This window comes from Passer montanus, unplaced genomic scaffold (genome assembly GCF_014805655.1).
Source record: "Passer montanus isolate IOZ18808 unplaced genomic scaffold, ASM1480565v1 scaffold7, whole genome shotgun sequence".
NCBI lineage: Eukaryota > Metazoa > Chordata > Aves > Passeriformes > Passeridae > Passer > Passer montanus.
The window spans coordinates 15661819-15682040 of record NW_024372147.1 but is presented as its reverse complement, the minus strand read 5'-3'; the positions used below and the strand labels follow the sequence as shown (position 1 = coordinate 15682040).

Genomic DNA, 20222 nt, shown 5'->3' with positions numbered 1-20222 from the left:
TGTCATTCACCAATCTGTCTGGATAATTCTTTGCTTATGTGAAGAGTGACACAAGTAAAATAAGTGGAATACTCACCCCTATCAATTTTCTGTAGGCAAGATGCAAAGCTATTCTGTTCTAAATTCTACTTTCGGTTTCTCTGCCAAAAAATACTCATGTCTTTAGAACATCTAAGTTTATTAGAAGTGTAAAGAACCATGGTATCTTATTCTGCCTCTGTTCAGTATTTTAAAGGACCTTTTCAACTCAATGCTTTATCTCAAGTCTTTAACTAAGTTTTCCTTGTGCTTCTAGATTACTGAAAACAAAGGCTTTAGTAGTTTAATTCATAAAGAAAATAATGAAGGATCTGAACACTCATCAGTAAAAACTACACTAGAGATAGTGCAGTTATCTGCAACTGGGCTTCTACAGACATATTTAGTGCCAACGGATTCATATATGGTTGTTTTGGGTTTTTTTTACTTAGAAATAAAAGCCTAATACAGTGATTCACAGAGAGCAAAACTGTTTTAGAATAAAGTGTCTGAATCATTAATATTTCTAAGCCTATGCTATTAAGCAATATGCTGTGGCATAACAAAGCTCCTTTAAGGATCCTCCTAAGAAAAATAGTCTTAAATTTCTGTCCTGGCTTGTAAAATAAGCATGTATTCTATTTTTGCCATCTGTTGGGGGTTAGGCAGTTTTTCTTATCTCTTTCAAGAACAATGACACTGCCAGGAAGATAATCTCCTGCTAATGGGCTATTGAATTACTCACTGTGGCTGGTAAGATTAGTTACATCATCCCATTGGGAGATGCTCCACCCAGAGGGAGGAGCCAAGCATCACTGCCACCATAAAACAAGCACTTCTGAGACCACAGACAGCCTTCTTCGCTGGATTTCCGAGAGGAATCAGGAACCGAGGCCCAGCTGCTCCTTCGCCGCATTTTCGGAAGGGATCTACACCCTTCTGCAGATCGCCGCTCCAGGAGGAGCAGCCACCATTTGGCTGGACTGCTATCAGCACCCTGACTTCTCAGGGTGCCAGGTCTTTTCTCACTCTGCCAGTGGTTGTTTTGCTTGTGTTAAATTACATTGTTATTTAGTTTTTTTCTTCCTAGTAAAAAAACTGTTATTCCCATTCCCATATCTTTGCCTGAGAGCCCTTTTAATTCTGAAGTTGTGATAATTCGGAAGGAGGGGGTTTACCTTTTCCATTTCACAGGAGGCTTTTGCCTTCCTTCACAGACTCCTGTCTTTTCAAACCAAGACAATTTCACAACAAACATAATAGTAAGCATGAACACACTAGAAAGTGACGGAGATTCTGTTTTAAAAACATGAAATAAACACCCTAAAATAGAATGTATCGGAGCGGAAAAAAGATACATAAAAAGGGAGAAAAAAAAATGTATTTATAAAGTTACACACTTGACAGTGCTTATTATGACTGACATTCCAAGCAGCAAAACTCATTTTTGTAGTATGAGTAGTATACACAACAGTAATACAGAACACTATCTGTTCCGCTGTTCTAAAAAAGATGAGGACTATTTCCACTTAAAACAGTAATTGGCAAACTTCTTGCAATCCCTATGACTCTAGAATGGTACAGACTGAGTACAGAGACACTTGCTATGAAAGAACAAACACAGCAATAAATCACAAAATAAAGGTTCAGTAGAAGAGATATAGAAGGAGTTAAAGACGAGCCAGTGCATCTGGAAACTAGTACGATTTTCTACATTTCCTATGCTTTGGTTCGCATCCCAGATTGGTCTTGGCACAGGCAAACCTGATTCTTTTCAAACAATATGTAACTGGAACACTACTTTTCCAGAGCATACCTGCTAAACCACAATTGTTAATGTAGTGCCTTCCAAGGGATCAAACAACTGTAGTCTGAAAAAAACACCTCTCAAAACGCAAGAAGAACTTCAAGTCCTCAGCGTGAAACCTTTTGTTTACAAATCTATTCCCACTGCACCCCATGGTTGCTGAAAAGGGTATGGCCTTACCTCATTAAGAGTGACAGACAGTATGTTATGCTTCTAAAAAATGGTCAGAACATTGGAAAGAAAGGTAATTTACACACGGCATTCACAATTGCAGTTCAGCTTTTGGAAGAACATAAGCTGGTGATGCTGTGTTGAAAAACAAGATCCATTGGGAGCATGCGGCAGATGTAAACAAAAACCTAATACCTAGCACAGCCAATGCATTAGATGAAAAGCTGAACATGCAAACCTTTAAGCATTCAGCATTTTTCCACTTAAAGTTTGTAAAATGCTAGCCACAATTAATAAACAAAACAAATACTCTCTCTAAAAAGGATGGGTATGTTTGTTGAACAACCCGAGAAAATATCTACCCAACGCATTCGTAGAACTGATTGATTCAATGTTCGGGGGGGGGGAAAGAAAAAGCAAGCTTCCTCTGTAACTAAGCGAATAGTTTCAGATCAAAAGCATGACAAGAAACGTCTTGCGCACATGCTACTGCCACTGCCAAAAGGACTTGCTCAGACATGTCTCTTCAGCTCCTGCTCCTGAAAAGTTCATTCGGAATTTAAATGGGAAAACACAACTGGCTTTACAGGTAATGCCAACTAACTTTGACAACATATCGCAGAGAAGAAGTATAAATTATTCTCACACATATCGATACTTACAAAGCCTGCTTGACAAATACAATACATTGAAACCAACGCTAAGGAGAAAAAATATGCACTTGGTTTCTTCTCAAAAACGTAGTGAATTGGTTTTTGGCAAACTGTCTAAAGCAGCACCCACAGTAGACTTCTGTAGAAGTTTTTTCCTGTACATTGCAGTGATTACACAAGTATTAAGAGATCTAAGACTATTTTTTATTTCTAATAATTTAGGACAATGATGCTGCCTTTTGAATTATCCTCAGTTCTGCTTTCATTGTAAATATCTTTATATCTGAGACTTTGAGCAGGTGTGAATATTATTTAACTTTTAATTGCTATATACAAAGAATGCATATAAGTAGATGTGTCAATGTTCTTTCAAAAAGAAAACAAACCCTCAATGGAAACTTTCAAACAGCCTAACAGGGAAAAATTACACAATGATTTGTCATAAGGAAAAAGTCCAAGAAAACAGAATTGTGCAGCATTGCTCTTACAACAATAACAGAAGTGTATCTTCCCAACCCGAAATTTCCTCAACTAACACTCTTTAACACACTTTTCCTCAGCCCAAAAAATCAAGAGAAAGGAGTTAGTACAAACCTTAAGTCTTTCCCAAACCACTATATTCGCCGCTCACAAACCGTGAAGTGACAGGTACCACAGGGTGGGGTTTTTCCCCAATCCTACAAATATATCTCCACCCATAAATGTCGACGAAAGCACGTATTTCAGACGAAGTCTGAGGAACAAAAAACCAAAATCTCACCGTTTCTCTCCCCGAACTACGAAAGCGGTTTCCCAAATGGCAGACAGCCGCAGCGGGACGCGGACCCCTCACTCCGCCGGGGAGCACAACCCGCACGGCTCCGAACGCCTCGCCCTCCCCTCCCGCTTCACCCACAGCCGGCACCATCTCCCGCCCCTTCCCGCCGCCGCCTCCACCATATTTGATTAGGGAAAAATTTGGCGCTCAACCCCCTCAACTGTCCTCCGGTCTGAGGCGAGGAAGAGAGCCTACATCTCCTTGCCCTTGAAAGGAAGCAGAGTCGGACAGACGCTTCGCCTAGCTAAAGATAAAACGAATACCTCAGCGCAAAAGACAAAGCAAACACCGCCCTGGGCAGCCCCGTCGCCCTTGGTGGCGGAGCGCCCTTCCCCCGGCGGCACTGAGGCGATGCCCGCCGGCGCCGCCACAGGAACGACAAAACCAAGATGGCGGCCGCGCTCCGTCGGAGTGAGACTACATCTCCCAGCACGTCCTGCGGCACCAGTGAGAGGCTGTGGCGCCCAGACTCACGGCGGCGCGGAGCCGGACTACAACTCCCGGGGGGCGCCGCGCCGGGGCGGGGTGCTCGTCTGTGGTGGTACTGAGCGCCCGCCTCACCTAAGATGGCGGCGGCGGGAGCGCGCTGAGCGGGTGCCCGGCAGGCGGACGCGCGCTCGCCCCTCCTCCCCTCGCTGTCCCGGTGTTGTGGCTCTGGCCGCGGGCGGGGTCTGAGGGGCCGCGGCGGGGGGATCCCGGGGCTGTGAGCCTGGTTGCCGGCCGGTTGCTGGCAGGGGCGAGCGGCGCTCGGTGACGGCATCCGCTCGAGTAGAGCCCGTCGCTCCGGTCCCTTCGGCAGAAGAAGGCTGCTGTGGGCGGGGGCCGCTCCGGCTCTTTCCCAGCTCGGCGGTGGCTGCGGCTCCGGTCTCCATGTCGGACAACCAGAGCTGGAATTCCTCCGGCTCCGAGGAGGACCCCGAGACCGAGCTCGGACTGCCTGTTGAGCTCTGCGGGGTGCTCAGCAAGGTAAGCCGCCTCTACCCCATTCCTGCGCCCTGCCGCCACCCATCTTCCTCGCTGTCAGGCCCGGCCGCCCCGGGGGCTCGGGCCGAGGGGCCCGGTGGCGGGGGCGAGGCGGGCGGCTCCGCGGGCGGCGCTGGCACGGCCGGGGCACCCCCGGGCCAGCCGGCCGCACTGCGCGGGGCTCCGGCCGCCGCGCAGGGAGGGCGTCTCCCCCGCGCCTCGGGCTCCGGCCGGAGCGGCGCCGGGCCTGGGTGTCGCGGCTACCCGGGAGCTCCCGGAGGCGCCCACAAGCAGTCGTGTGTCCTCGGGAGCAGGCTTTGAGTGCAAGTATCCAAACAGGGCATTGAAATACTCCTGCGGCAAGAGATAGCGGGAGGAGAGGAAAAGGAAAATGGCTATACGGCTTATTTCCCCTTTTAAAAATAACCATCGTTATTTTCGCTTTTATCACTCGGAAGGTGGCTTCCCAGCATGTGTCGGTTTATACTGGAAAATTTTATTTTCAGCAGTACTTTAGAGTATTGAATTACTTAGTTTTCATACGGATATTTTATTTTTTTATTACAGAAAGTATGTTCAGAACAACATTGAGATATCTGTAAGATTAAAGTACTATGTTTTGTATTTTTTTCTTGTCCTACTCAATAAAGCTAGGCACAAGCCAACGTAGGAGGCACGGGATACGGATATCTTACACTGCCTTGAATGCGTAGAAAACAGCCATAACTGAGTTCACGCTGTTGTGAGGGACTTTGTGAACTCCTTCCAGGCTGGAAATGTTTCTAACCCCAGAGATAAGAGGAATGATTAGAAGAGAAGGATCTCTGCTCTCGTTTGTAAGATCTTATCTAGTAGTGGGTGGGGGAAGGAGGGGATGAGATGGATGTGAGATAGTGTTAGAGCAGTTACAATAAGAGATTTTTGTTTGGTGTGCTTTTGCTGTTTTGTTTGTGTTTTTTTCACAGCAAAGTTTTCCTTGGGTAAGATGCTTCCGTCGTTAGAAGGGAAGTAATTTGTAGGATGTAATTAATTTTTATGTTAGCAAATGAAATACAAAGTCCAGGTGTTCTTTCTCAGTGGTGTAGCAGGTGAAGGCATAGCTTCAGACATTCTAGCTGAGGTATGTGCAAACTTTTTACTTCTGTGGATGATTATGCAGAGTGCAGCAGAGAGTGTCATTCCCATGAGAACCCAGAATTTAATCTGAATAGTCAAGTATGGTGAAACCTGTCTCAATGAATATGTTTGGGGGGTAAGGTTACCTTTTGTTAGTTGATACCTCAGTAATTATTAAAGTAAACTAATTAAATGGAATGGTAGCATACTGAACCTTATAATAAGGAAGTAGCTATTTTTAATATCTTACTGTGAATAATTAAGTTCTAAAATCATAGAAGTAGGCTGCCGTTCACTGTGTGAGTAGTAGTTTTAGTAGTTCTTGCCGTCAGTAAAGAGAAAAGTTGCAAAGGTAATGGAGGAATTTGGTAAGAGAAACTTGTTAGAAGTATACCCTGCTGCTCTTTTGAAATGTTTTGAAACTCTAGGCTTTTTTCCATTGTATTTCCTGCTAATGCTTTTAAGGTGGATACAAGGAAAGAACTTCAGTGGAAGAAGCTTTCAGGAAGCATGAGAATCTAGATGCTTGGAAAAACACTGATCTTTTCTCTGCCAAAACCTCATGCCTACCCAAGTATACTTTAAGGATGGCACATTTGGATTGCAACAAGCTTTGATTGCGACAGCAGATGCAAGATTCATTGCTATATATGTTTCTGTTAACTTTTTCAGAGAAGGAAAGGCCGTTGTCTTTGCTTTTTTTTCCCCCAAAATAACTTTGGACTCTGCCTTGCACATCCTGGGAGGAGTTGGGAACATGAGAGATATGAAAAGAGGAAGGCAGGAAATAATACACCTCTGAATGCTTATGCTACCACTTCGTGCACTAAACACACTTGAGGCTTTATTTAAGTAATGCTGTATTTAACAATTAGCTGTATTAAGAGATGAAAAAGGGCTTTTTATTCTAAGAGCAAATCAAGGTCTTGCCTACATTTGAAAATTGTTAAGAATTTCTTAGCTATAATCTTTTTCTTTAGACCTCATTGTCTTATTACTAAAGTTAACATGTAATTATGGAGTATGTGTTAACTAATGTATGTAGTATGAAGTGGGAACGAGACTGAGAGTTGACTTTTCCCCCTCATTTTTTTGATTACAAAATAATGAATGATGGATAGACTTAAACGTTAACCAGAGTTTTTAATCAAAAAACATTTGTCAAAATCAAAGAAATGCTTGCATGCTAAGATTGGTTTCAATGCTTTTGTCTCTATTTTTATCAAGTGTATGACATTGGCACCATGCATTGTCAGAATTATGGGACAGTCCTGATTTTCTGTCAGAGCCAGATGATTCTATGAAGTTCATATGAGTCTACAAAGTGCAGTCAGAAAAAATGTTGCAATTGTGAGAATAATAATCAGAACTTTTGGTCACTTCTTACTAGATGTCTTTAGAATGAATCCAGAATTTGTTCCCTGAATATTGGTTTTATTCAGTATGTGAGTGTGGAGTCCCTAGAAAAATCTGAATAGCAAAAACCTGATTGGCTGTCTGCTGATAAAGCAGTATGTATGGGCAACATTAAATTAATAAAACACTGAGTCCCCTAGGCACTACAATAGTTATTTACTGTGCTGTGGGATAATGGCATGTTTGTATTTATATGAAGATAACTTTATATAGTATTTTATATAAAATAAATTATGCGGTGTTCCACTTAAATCTTTTGGCCTAGCTCCAGCTTTTAAATCAGGTGCCTAAACTCGCCTCAGTCATTAATGTTTGATTTTTTTTTCCCCCTCCCCTTTTTTCCTCAATTTGTGTCAGTACATTTATTGCCTTTATTGTGACTGGCCTTGGCAGTGCAGTTGGAGTCCAGGTATCTGTTGTCTTATTGACCCTTCAAAACAACTGCTTTTTGGTTGCTTTGGGAGTTTGTAAAATTATTCTAGGATCTCTGAGGAGAAAAAAATTCTAATTTAGAAAGAACTTGTAAAAATAAGTTACCTTTTTCTTCAGGCACTCAAAAGCCTAGAAAATATGCATCATTCTTTTATTGTTGTCTTTCTGTTGGCTGATCTCTGGAAAATTTTTTTACAGTGGACCAACTACATTCATGGGTGGCAGGATCGATGGGTAGTTCTGAAAAGCAACACACTCAGTTATTACAAGTCTGAAGACGAAACAGAGTATGGCTGCAGAGGCTCTATCTGTCTGAGCAAGGCTGAGATTACAGTAAGTACAATTTTATTATTGACATGATTCATGTTTTGAAGTGCTATATATTTGTGTCTGGTGAAAGCAAACATGGGTATGGCAAATTCTTAAAGGTCATCTGCTTATGACATTGGTGTCGGTGGAACACTGTGGAGCAGGGCAAGGAGTTCCTAACGCTGAAACAAACTCTTTTAATTTGTGGCTTCGGCAAGCAACTTTTCTTACATTAGAGGGTTTTGTGGGTGGATTGTCTGCCTCTGAAGGGTGCAAAAATTTCTCCATGGGTCAATTGAAGACCCCAGACCAACTTCCCATAGGAGGTACCATCCTTCACAGTCTTTGCTTTAGAAAGAGGGTAGTGGTTCTTTGTCTGTGGTTGTTGACTTTCTGAACACAGCTCTGTCGGTTTCCAGCATAAAATATTTTGTGCTTCTTTCTCTGAACAAGTTAGTGTGTTGCTGTTTTTGTCAAATGCTAAAAGAAGGTTTGGAATAGACTGGTAAGAATAAAGAGCCTTTATATAAATGAGCATAAGTGTTATGACGAGTGGATGAGGGGGCTGGGGTTGCTTAGGCTGGAGAAGAGGAGGCTGTGGGGGGACCTTATGGCCCTCTTAAACTATCTGCAGGGAGGTTGTAACAAGTTGTATTTCAGTCTCTTCTTCCAGGTAGGAAGTGGATGGATGAGAGTAAATGCCCTCAGGTTGTCTAAGGGGAGGTTTAGATTACACAGTAAAAATGCTTCTACAGATAGGTTGTAAAATGTTGAAACAGGATGCCCAGGGTAGCAGTGGAGTTGCCATCCCTGCAAGTGTCAAAAAAGTGTTGATATGGCATTTGATGGCATGGTTTAGTGGTGAATGTGGTGGTGCTGGATTGGTGGTTGTACTTGATAACATTAACGTTTTTCCCCAACCTTTATGACTCCATTAAAAATGAAAAGGATTAATTTGTCTTAGAAGATAAAAAAATCTGCTTTTTTGGCTTTCAGAATTACAATACACATTATGACTATGGCTGTCAAATAGCATGCTGCAGTCTTTCTGCAATATCATTAAATAGTCTGTCCAGTTATGTGATTTAGAGTAAAAATAGCTAGACTTTCACATACACACAAATTCCTAAAGTACCAGTGTTAAATCTTAGCATGTATATTCTTATTCCACCAAATATATGGAATTTTTCAAGTTGAATTAAGGATGATGAACAAGAAGTATTCTTCCTTACTGATAATAAGCTTACAAAGAGAATTTTATTTAACGCCTCTTGGTTTAAAAAAAAAGGCTGGATTGATTACATAAACTGGATGTATTTTGGAGAAAAGCTTGTGAAGAAAAGGAAGTTTTTGCATTTAGATGTCTGGCAAGTATTGTTGTCATCTGAAAATTCAAACAGATCGTACAATGTGTTTTATTTTTTTGAACTGTTTGCACTTCTAGAACTTCCTCAACATGTGGCTTAATCAGGATTTGATTGTACATGACAGTCTCTAGGAGTTCTCACTGAGGTGTATCTATGGCAGCCTGAGCCTATGATTCAAACTTCCAAAAATCTCTCAAGAGGCAAGAGCTTAGCATGCCAACCAGGCAGAGACAGGAAGGTAGTGGCAAGGATGTAGCCAAAGGGCATTTGCACGCATGCTGTACAGCACATCTCAGCAGCTTGAATTCCAGCTGTGGTGGTGGAGTGAGAGGTTGTAGGGATACCACTATTGCTGCTGGAATGTTTTGGTAAATTGCAGTTTACAAGGGGAAGCTGGCAAGCGTGTCTTCAGACTAGGATGTATGAAACCCTGGAACTTCTTACAGGTACCTTTTCTCTTTTTCCTCTCTGGCACTTGTTAGATATGGTAACTTGGAGTTGAATTGATGCATCTATTTTTTAAGTTCTTGAACTTCTTGAATACATGGAGAAAGAATTAAAAACAACTACAGCTCTAAAGGTTAATCGGATATTTTAGTTCTGTTTTTGTTCAGGCTCATGCTTTGTGAATGGTAGTTGACAGTTCATTTGGTAGATGGTATTCCTGAAAGCTAGTAAGTTCCAGTTAATTATATCTAGCTGCAATTAAAGTTATTGTTGTGGAAATTTTAAAAGTTGAGGAATACTATTGGATCATTTCATGTCTCTAGAATATAGAAATATACTTTTGAAACTGTCTTGTAATGATTCTCTCTTTGTTTTTCAGAGGTTGTGCTTTAATGCCATAGTTTTAGCATTGATGCTTCTGTTGCTTCTGCAACATTAATAGTTGTTTGGTAGCAAATTGAATATTGTATTTTGTATTCAAGTTAAAACTTAGGTTTTCAGTTGAAAATTGATTATGCTCAAAGATAAATGTTTAAGATATTCTTCCTGAGGCCCATAGTTGATCTTTACTTTTGTATCCTCATAGTGTCTTCAGTAACTGTAACCTTCTACCATGTATTTGACTGCATAGGAAAACACCAATAGCTGATAAAATAAGTGTTGAAATGATAATGCATGGAAACTACCTTTGCTCTCAGTGGAACTTATTATTTACTGAATTATTGGTGATTAATTTGGTAAGGAGGGGATGTCAGATTTCTTATTGGCTTAATTCAGCTGCACTGATTTGATGTAGTTGAGATCTTAAACATTTTTCAGCAATCTTTCACTATACTCCTAAGTTCAGTTTCCCTTGATCTTTCAGATCCAGATTCAGAAGTATTAACTACTTCTATCTTAACCTGTTGCATTTCAGTTTTCTGTAGTATGAGATGGTGTTAACTGTAATGTTCCCTTGTAGGAAAGTGTAGCTGGATTTTCATAAAGCTTTTAGGCACTTGGATTACGTATGCATGTTTGAATCTGATGGGGAATGTAATGATTTTTTGTGCATAGTTAACTCTACTGTTACTATAGAATGATGACATTTTGTTAATATATAAGCATAAATTTGGAAGTTTGCTGTCACTGAGTAGTATTACTGTACTTTCAGCAATGAAGATGAGTCTAATTATAAGTTGTAGTATTAATTGAGACATGAATATTGTATGCAGAAACCCATCCATGTTGCTTCTGCTCTTGTTGTATTATTTGTATTTTACTGGGTAGGGATTGATAGATAATTTTACAGGAATATGTTGTAAGACACTCACCTCTTCTCTTATTTGATGACAGAATACTAGTTAAATTTGTGCTTATTAGCGTAGTTTTTTTGTGTTTCAAGTGCAGAATTATGCTCTCACACGTCCAGAAAAGGTATGGCCATGTGACAGTAACCTTTCATTGAATGAAAGATATGAGATCTGGTTAGACTACTGGGACTGAAAAGAGCTAATTTCTCTGGAATAGATGAACAAAGGATGAATATTTATTGTATTCTCATTGGATTACATCAAGTAATGAACTGGCCATATGAATTAAGTTTGGGGAAGGATGATGGAAGTCAGTGTATGATGTTACGTGACTTGCTTTTATCCACATACCACAAGACACCTCGGAGGTGTTTAGTTGATTTATAACAGGCTGGAGGCTGAAAGATGAAAGTTCTGCTATATGGTCGGTGAATGAGATGAAATTATGTATATTACAAAAAGTTCATATATGGACAAACTTAAGCTTTGTTATATTAATCTAGCCTGTGCTAAATTACTGCTGTTGATGGTACTCAGTGGCCAGTTGGTCTTTATTAAGAATACCCTTCTTTATTTTAAAGTTTTGTTGTTCATTCATTCTTGAAGTCAGACTTCCAGTGGGGAATTCCGTGTACAAGGTTAAGAATGCATGTTCATGGCAGTCGTGTGAATGTGGATCTCTGGGGCATGGTTTTGGAGTTGGAAAGTCTCGGGTGTGTTATTAAAAGAACAAAAAGAAAATGCCCTGTAGATCTGGAAGTTCAACTTTTAGGCAACCTGGTCCATAAGGTTGTGCTGTCTTTACTTTGATTGCTGTGTCTGTTCTTACAGTGCCATCGCCACTCTTGTACAGAGTGACTTGCACTAATTCATGTAGTCACAGCATGATAAATCAAGAATAAAATTGTATGCTCTGCCCCCACTTTAGGCAATCTAAGAGGAGGGCCAACATTAATTTGATCATGATAGGAATTTATATTAATAGATTCTCAAAGCTCTTTATAGAATTCTTAATAACAAAGTGTTTATCTGATGAATTTTAGGGGGTTTTTTTCTGGTCAGTAGCTTTTCTGCATGGATGTATTTGGAAGATATTAAAAAATGTGTAGAGAAATGTAATGCTTGGTAAAATTTTAAGAGTGCTTAAACTCAGCTGTGTGTGAACTTTGTATTTTTTGTCCCTAGAGGTGACTATGTATACAGGAAGAGTTCCAGAAACTTATGTTCCAACATAAAACTTCAGCTTTTCTACTGATACAATCTATATTTGCCATGTAGCTTTAATCAAGTGATTGATATTAATCTTCTTTCCTGTGTGTCTTATTTATGTAGAAAAACTTTTTGGTTTTAGTTGCTTAAACCAGATGCAATAACTGTGATGCAATGGTTTTCCTTGGCTTTGGTTATACTGCAATGATGTATATACATATCAAAAACTTTATGGAAACTTGCTGTTGATTTGTAGTTTGGGGTTTTTGGAGTAGTTTGTTTTTCAGTTGTGTTGTAAAGAGACAATTAGACAGCTCTGTGGAAATGCCTGAACTAGGACTGCACAATAAATTCAGTTTGAATAGTGGAGATACTTTCAAGTAAACATGTTTGTTGGGGCTTTTTTCTTCCAGAAGCAGCAACTGGAAAGCACAGTTGCTTAATGAAGGCAGTAATAACATTTTATATTAATACAAAATTGCAAGCCAGCCATTTAACTTTAGAATGAACTTCTAAAAGGTGTGGGAATTGAGTATCTACTATGAATATCTAGAGCTCAGGAAAGGCAAGAAGATAGAAAATGGAAGTCTGTCTAAGGGACAGCTTAGTGAATTGTCTTAGCTTTTTTTCCTTTCTAAGTAGTAGTAAATTGTTATTGTAAAGAACTTCATAAATATTCATTTTATAAATTAGAACAGATGTAAACATGTTACTTTCAGTTTACAAAGCGGACAAGAACATTGTACACGAAAGAGCTAAACTGGCAGTTTTGAGTTTTAAATTTCTCGTTTCCTTACATGTAGTTTGAAGAGAGATGGACATGTTTGTATCCAATAATCAACCACTAAAAATAAAAATTTTGCTCCACTTTTTAAAGATATGGTTAGTTGAACAGCTACCTTTCCTCACTCTAGTAGTATTTCTGTTTTATTTATTGAGCGATACCACCGTTAATAATTGGGCACTTGTGAGAGGAAGTACAAATTGACATTTTTAAAAATAGATTGACAAGTTAACAGAAAATGCTTCATGCCCTTATCAATTAAAACACATGCAGAACTTTCCTATGAGTTTTTTCCACAGAAACGTCAAACCTACAAATCTCTAAGTTTTTATTATAAAGATGTGTATTTTCAATTGAAGGAGATGTCAGTGCTTAGTAGCTTGAAAAATCATGTCTTGCAAAGCAGACTTTCAAAAAGTAATCTTGACATTAAGAATATATTGATGTGTTTAAAGTTTTACACTTTATACAATGTGAAATCTAACAGTATTTTGGACTCCGTTGATGTGGTAGTGTATAGAAGTGGTATAGAGGAAATAAAGTTTGGATTTGCTTTTTTTTCCTAGCTACTGTGTCAAAATTTGATCTTGCTAAGATACCTGCTTATGCTAAAAGAACACTGTAATTGCAGTTTTTATCTACTGTTAGGTTTGCTTGAGTTTGTTGCTAGTTAAGTTGAATGGGAACTGATAGGTGTTTGTGAAAGTTTTTATTAAAAAGGCTAAGCCATCAGAACATGCCCTGGGCAGAAACACTAGCAATAAATTTGTAGTAGATGCTAATTGCTTGGGTAAAATATTGTTTCCAAATGTCTGAGGCTGGAAAACAATCTGGTGTAACATGACATGATGGGCATTTAATTGAATAATTAATTTTCTGTAATTTGATAAAGTGCCTTCTCAGCCTTAGTTACTACTAAAAAATGACCTGAGTAAGCTAAGACTTACAATACAAGCCCTAACTAGGTTGGGGTTTATTTAGGTCATGTGGCAGTTAGTACTGTTTGGCTTTGGTGTGTGTCTCTATCAAGTAGTTAAATCAGAACTGGTGGGAGATTTTGGCTAAATGGGAAATGGACATTCTAAATAGAGGCAAATGTGTTTAGGAGTACAGAGTCTCGTGTGAAAGGCCTGAGGTGGTTTTGTTCTGGAGAGGAAAAGGCCAAAAGAGCAACAGGATAGGGAGGAAGGGAAAGGGAGTAAATGCCTTGGAGATAATGACACTGGGCTGCTGTTGGTGCAACACATGGAGTTCCTTGAAATACAGGATTTTGCTGGACAATTAGTTTTGGCATTCACATCTTCTGTACAAATTTGTGTATGCTTCCTGAGTTATCTGAACCAGCTGTTGATAGGTTGATGTGAAATGAAAATGTATGTATATATTGAATTTCTATAAAGTGCTAATATCCTGGTTAAGCAAAAAATAATTATTTGGCATGGTGGAGAAATGGATGAATTCTTCTGTAGTGTGTGTTGAAGAAATTAAGTCAGAAATGGAAAAATACACATCCAGATCAGCTCAGTGAGGCTGTTCTTTGTACTATGATGCAGGTTCTGAAATTATTAAGATGTAAAAAAAAATCTACAATGTACATTAACCAAATATCTTACCCTTACTTAATATTGTTGAGGAATTAGTTTTTAGGATTTGAATATGATCATGTGTTACCACACTCCAGAAACTAGGGCTGTAATCCAGCAGTATTTCTGTCCTTTTATTATCAGAGAGAATATAGTTCCCCAACATGACTTTTTATTAAGATAATTAAATTCTAACACAGTTCATTATTTGATGTACACTTCAGGGTCATAATACTTGCCTGTGGGTCAGTATACTGGAGCAGTTTCATGCTGTGGAGTATTTCTTGCAGATGTATACCAAGTTTTGAAAAATTCTAGTGGTTTAGGTATTAAAGCTATGATTTTATAGCTCAGCAATTTTTTCTATGCTACTTGCAATCCGTATTCTTGCTTAATCTGAATTTCTATGCATTTTGGTAAGATTGATTTATAGTTGATTTCTTGCTCATGAATATGGTTGGTTCATATGTCACCCCCTCCAGGGTTGTACTGTTGCTCAACAGTCGTCTTAGGCAACTTGCTGTTTATTATCTGGTGTGTCTTGTGGTAGCTGTTAATGACGTTTTCAACAGCTCTGTTGAGGTTTTGTACAGTATTAGACCTTACTTTTGGATATGCATTCATAGAATATAAAGTCAAAAAGTCAGAATACTTTTCATCTGCCAATATGCAGCTGCCAATATGCAACTGGCCATCTCTTTTTTAGATGCTTTCTGAAGCTTAACTGCGCTTCTTTCTGTTCATACATTCAAAATAATTTGTCATAGATGACTGCTTGAATGTTGTTTCCTTCTTCTCCCAGTTCATCATCTTGTCTCCTCCTTTAGGTGTATACTTTAGTTGCTATTTTCCCGTGCTCACGTTGAATTCTAGTTAGGGTGAAATCAATCAAGTAGTGTGGCCAATTCCACCACTTTTTAAATCTGTTTGATGTGTTCTGCCTCTCGACTGAAGCCCATCATTCCTTAGTTAAGAGGACTAGTTGGAACAGAATTTACTACCCCGGGTCTCCAGGTACTTAACTGAGGTTGTACTCTAAGTGGTGTCCAATATGTCCTTAAAGCTTGTTCAGTTGCTGTCTTTTAAGGACAAGTGTTGCTCTTTCTTAAGTTCTCTTTTACAGCTCTTTCAAAACTAATTATGTGTGCATATATAGATCTATATGTATACACATGCAAATATATATTAAAGAATTAGAGGTAGCTGTGATGGCAGAGTTTAGACTGACAGTTCAGGTCAATTTTAAACTTTAGAATGAAAGTTTTTAGATTGACATTCATTAGCAACATGCCTTTTCCTTTAAATTAGTTCTTGCATATTGTTAATTATTGCTGTAAGTTACTTATTACACAGTAACCATTATCATCTTGTGTTCAAAGCAGTCACTTTTGACTTAAATCCTAAATTACCTGTAGCTGTGCAGTACCATCTAGCCACTACAATATTTCTAGCCTGATATCTTTGTTCTTGATGATCCTAGTTGCTGAGGTGAAGGTAACCTAATTGGAGAACTCTTAAGTGAGGAATGGGGAAGGTTGGGTGACAGGACGGGTATAGAACTGAAGCATACATCTTTTGCCAAAACACACACACAGGCCCTGTTGCGGTGTGATGTCATGACTTGCCTCAGTTTCCCCTGGTTAGTCCCATCAGTGATATTGGTACACTCCAGTAGGCCCAAATCAAGATCTTTTGTAAGCATCTTTTAATATATGACTGGAGTGCTGTGATACTGGAGAGGTGGTCCTTTCCCAGGCTGCAGCCTTATGGCTTCCTTGCCCTGTTGCACAGCTGTTTGTGTGTTTTCTTTTATGTAGCCACTGCTACCAAGAGCAAAATCAGCCTTCCCAGCTGTGGAGGTTGCATGTTTTCACTAACTGGTATATGACTGTTAAGGAATTGTTTATGGTTCTAGGGCTATGGCTTTTCATCTGTGTCCATAGTTTCCAGGTCTTTGATATCTCATGCTTAAATTTTGTATCATAACAAGAGACACCTGGTTCCAAGGTCTAGTTGATAGAGCCAGTTTTCATAACAAGTTAATGAGATCAGCTCAGGTCTGGGAATTGCACAGTTAGCAAGTCCTGTTGCTAATAATGTTCATACTGCATTTATAGAAATGCTTACACAGTTGTACTGTGTTAAGTTGCTTATGTTTGGATTCAAACCAAGCTAATCTTAAGTCTTAGTGTGGTGCTTCTGCAGGTACATCAGGCCTTTATTCTAGTTGGAATGCCACTGATTTCCTAGAACAGGAATTTCCATTCCCATCGCCATGAATCTAGGTCCAGAATGTTGTATTCTATCTGTCAGCTCAATACAGTGCTATGAAGCATGGCTTTTCTGATAGGGGGGAGTACCTTCTCTGGATATTCACTCGTAGTTTACTTGTGGAATCCATATTGTTCTCTTGCCAGTGGTGTATGTGAGAGTGCTGGGTCTCCTGTGCCACACACTGCAGTACATTGTGTGAGGTACAACTAAATTAATCAATATATAAATACTTGTCTTAGGAGTGCAGCAGTGTGAGTGTGATTCCTGCTCCTATATTTGACTGTCCAGTAAAATTAACCTTTAAGAAAAGTGGCTCATACAGTTTTTCTGCATTCTCTAAAGTTGATACAAAATTGCTTGGCTTCCTTCCTGTTAATTAATCTAGTTTCTTGTTGTATATTATGTGGTTCCTAAGAAGTTTAACATAGTGATCTGTATCAATTCTAGCTTGATGTTTTTCTACAGTTTTTTTCTGTGGCTGATGCATGTTGTTGGTGGATAATGCAAATATTTTGTTCCAAGTGGAAACCTGAGAAGTATCATATGTATTTGTTTGCAGGGAATTCACTTAGACTTAGTTCTCACCAAAGTAGTAACATGTATGCTTCCATTTCCATAACTGATAGTTAGCTCTAAAGGTAAGTTCTATAAGTTAGACCAAGTTTCAAGTTCTTCAGACTATGTTTAAACAGTACAGGCCCATTAGTTACATCCTGTTATATCCTACAGGCCCAGAGTTATATCCTCTCTGTGTGTCTCTAAATCTGTTAATACCAGTTTACTAATCCATGAAACTTTTACATGTATCTGTATTCACTAGTAGATCACTTAGGGTGACAGCTGCAAGCACATGCTGGTTTACAACTATTTCAACCTTGCCCTCTTTCTTCTAGTAACACAGTGCCATTCCATGTCTTTGAATACTTTTTAGGTGACATTTCAAGTACACATTTGTTATACTCTATGTCTTGCTATTTAGTAATTGTTTTTTCAGTAGGCAATTGAAAATAGCAGTGTCAGGGGTATGTTTACATATAAACCAACACAGCATGACTACCTACCAATTCCACTTCATTAACACAAAAAATAATTTGATAAAATACTAATCTAAAAGATTATATCATGTAAGTACTGTCCTGTAAGATAGATTAATTCTTCACAAAAATTATGATTTTTTTTTTTTTTAATATAATCATGCATCTGAATCTATTTGGCAGATGTGCAGAAAAACAGATTGACCATGTTTACACCTGAGATCTGTAATTTCAAATTTTAAGTGTGGTTTCAGTGCTGAAGTAACATACAATGTATACTTGATCCAGACTTAAAAGGGAGGTTCTCCCATGAGAGAGCTTCTTTGCAATGGATTAAACCAAGCTAATTTTAAATTTGCATACCATGCTAACAAACTAACTTTAAATTCTGCTTATATGCCACTCCTTTCACTGGCCTCTACCTTAACTAGGTTTTGAAAAGAAGAGATCATTATTTAGAAGAAAATTTAGTGTTTAAAGACATTTTGAGAAGAAAATATCCTGACTCAAGACCTGAAGCAGAATATTTGGGTAGTAGCAAATAATGTAAAAACATTGAATAGCTTTTATGTTTTTAAGCCTATTTTCTTTATAAGTTTTTTTCCTACATGTGGAAATATGCTATTATGAGAAAGTTTTCTTTTTAATATGCTAATGAGCAAGAAGTTAGATATATCCCATGTTTTGCCCCTAAAGGTTTATCACTTCCAATAGGCATAGAACTGTCTTATTTACTGGCTTGTAAAGCAAGCTCCTAATCAAAAACTCCTAATCTGTCGTAAGAAAATAGTACAAGTAAATGTAAAAAGAACACAACCAGTCAGTGTAACTAAAAAGTGGGTTCTTATTGTTTATGAATAACAACAAGGAAATACGAGACATTGTAGTCTAGTGTTTCTATTAGGTTTTGATGGGAAACCGGAATTTTGTGTTGTGACTCTTGGTAGACTTGTATTTGCCAGATTTGTGGATCTCCTTGGCTTTTCTGTGGGGCAGCAGGGCACAAATATTGCAAATATAGAAAATTAGAACTTGTAATGTCTTTTGGGACTTCAGTACATTATTAATAATATGTATTATAAGTAATGAAGTACAGTGCTTTCCTTAAGTTGTTCCCTCCTGAGGCTCAGATCCACAATAGATATTGATATTTAAAAAATCCTTGCAAAATTAATTACTTCAATGTTTGTAGTTCTAAAGCCAAGTGTCATCAAAAATACTTCATAGTGAGAGAAGGATCTTGATGAGCTGTTATGATTGCACTGAATATACGTCATGGGGCTGGGGTCTGCTATGCAGCCTCTGTAAGGAGACTCCTGGTTGTCCTGCACAGAACATGGTCAGCTTCAGGGGTCGCAGTGCAGGGCACAGCTGAGCCTCACAGCCACTGTGTGACATCTCAAAGTAAACAGAGTTAAATGGCAAAAATGCTGCTCAGCAGTGTGTAAGAAAGAGAGGAGTGAGGAAAAGGTGTGAGAAACAGCTGGCTGGGCAGGAAAAGATGCAGTAGCCACAGAGTGAGGTCCCCTGCAGCCTGTAGAGGAGAGTGTTGTGCAGGAGTTTTTGGTGTAACCTGTGCAGAGAATCACACCAGTCCAGATGACAACACTGCAGCCTGTTTAGAACCCAACAGTGGCTGCTGGATATGTCTTAACAAAGCCTGCAGCTTCCAAAGACCCCATGCTGCAACAGGTTTGGCCTGAAGAATTGCAGTGATGGATACAATCCTTGCTGGAGCATGTGAAAGCATGAGGAAGGAGTGGCAGAATTAAAGTGTTAGACCGTAGTCCTCTTTCCCAATCCTCCTGTGCTTCTCTTGTTTCTCACCATCCAACTCTACTTTGCAATAAATTAAGTCAGTTTTCCCTAAATCAAATCTGATCGACCACACTGGCAGTAGGTAAGTGGTCTTTCTGTCTTTATCTTGACCCATGAGCTTTTCAGTGACTCTGGAGAGAAATACACTAACTTGAAAAATACTGCTATTTAGTATTCAATAAGGCATGAATAACCATGTTTTGACTGGCCTTGTCCAGTAAAATCCTAACCACATATAATATTATTTGGTAAAACACACATTGTGATTCAGCTGATAGAATTTTTCCATTGATGACTTTAAGTAATAATCACCATGTAGAATGCATCTTTAAAATCATGTGAGTAGTACTTCATTTCACTACCTTTCTGTTCAAAGTTTTTTTGAAAGTTAGCATGTTTTCAGCCATTTTACATTTTGGAAGCAGGGGACAAGTTCTTCACAGTTTGAATCTCATTAATTAAGTGTTTTTGAAAAATAATTTTAAGATGTGCACTTTTTAAAACTTGGTGTTTTATTTGCTTTTTTCTAGTTAACTAATGGCAGCCTTTGCCAGTTCCAAAGTGGTTTTTCATGGTAGCCGAAATACAATTCACATGTGTGCTTTTAGAGCTAATTCCTTCACACTGCAGTAAACTTTTAGTTTAGTAAACTTAAAGTAAAGCCCCCTTTTTTTGGGGGGGTTTTGTTAGCACCTCAACATAGGTACATGTA

At 39.0% G+C, this 20222-nt stretch overlaps 2 protein-coding genes across 7 annotated transcripts in view; one reads left to right on the top strand and one right to left on the bottom strand.

The window, feature by feature from the left end:
• POLK (DNA polymerase kappa) overlaps positions 1-4139 on the bottom strand; it is a 33398-nt gene extending 29259 nt beyond the window's left edge. The window contains exons 1-2 of one of the 5 annotated variants that reach the window (XM_039730020.1): positions 3730-3991; positions 3244-3382 (exon numbers count right to left, since the gene is read on the bottom strand). The gene's annotated coding sequence lies outside the window, so the exon portion shown is untranslated. The other 4 variants (XM_039730024.1, XM_039730021.1, XM_039730023.1 and 1 more) reach the window with 4 other exon arrangements.
• CERT1 (ceramide transporter 1) overlaps positions 4040-20222 on the top strand; it is a 75865-nt gene continuing 59682 nt past the window's right edge. For both annotated transcript variants that reach the window (XM_039730028.1, XM_039730027.1), the window contains exons 1-2: positions 4040-4432; positions 7592-7726. In XM_039730028.1, the coding sequence (XP_039585962.1) occupies positions 4337-4432; positions 7592-7726 (231 nt within the window). In that variant the 5' untranslated portion in view covers positions 4040-4336. The remainder of the gene's footprint in view (positions 4433-7591; positions 7727-20222) is intronic.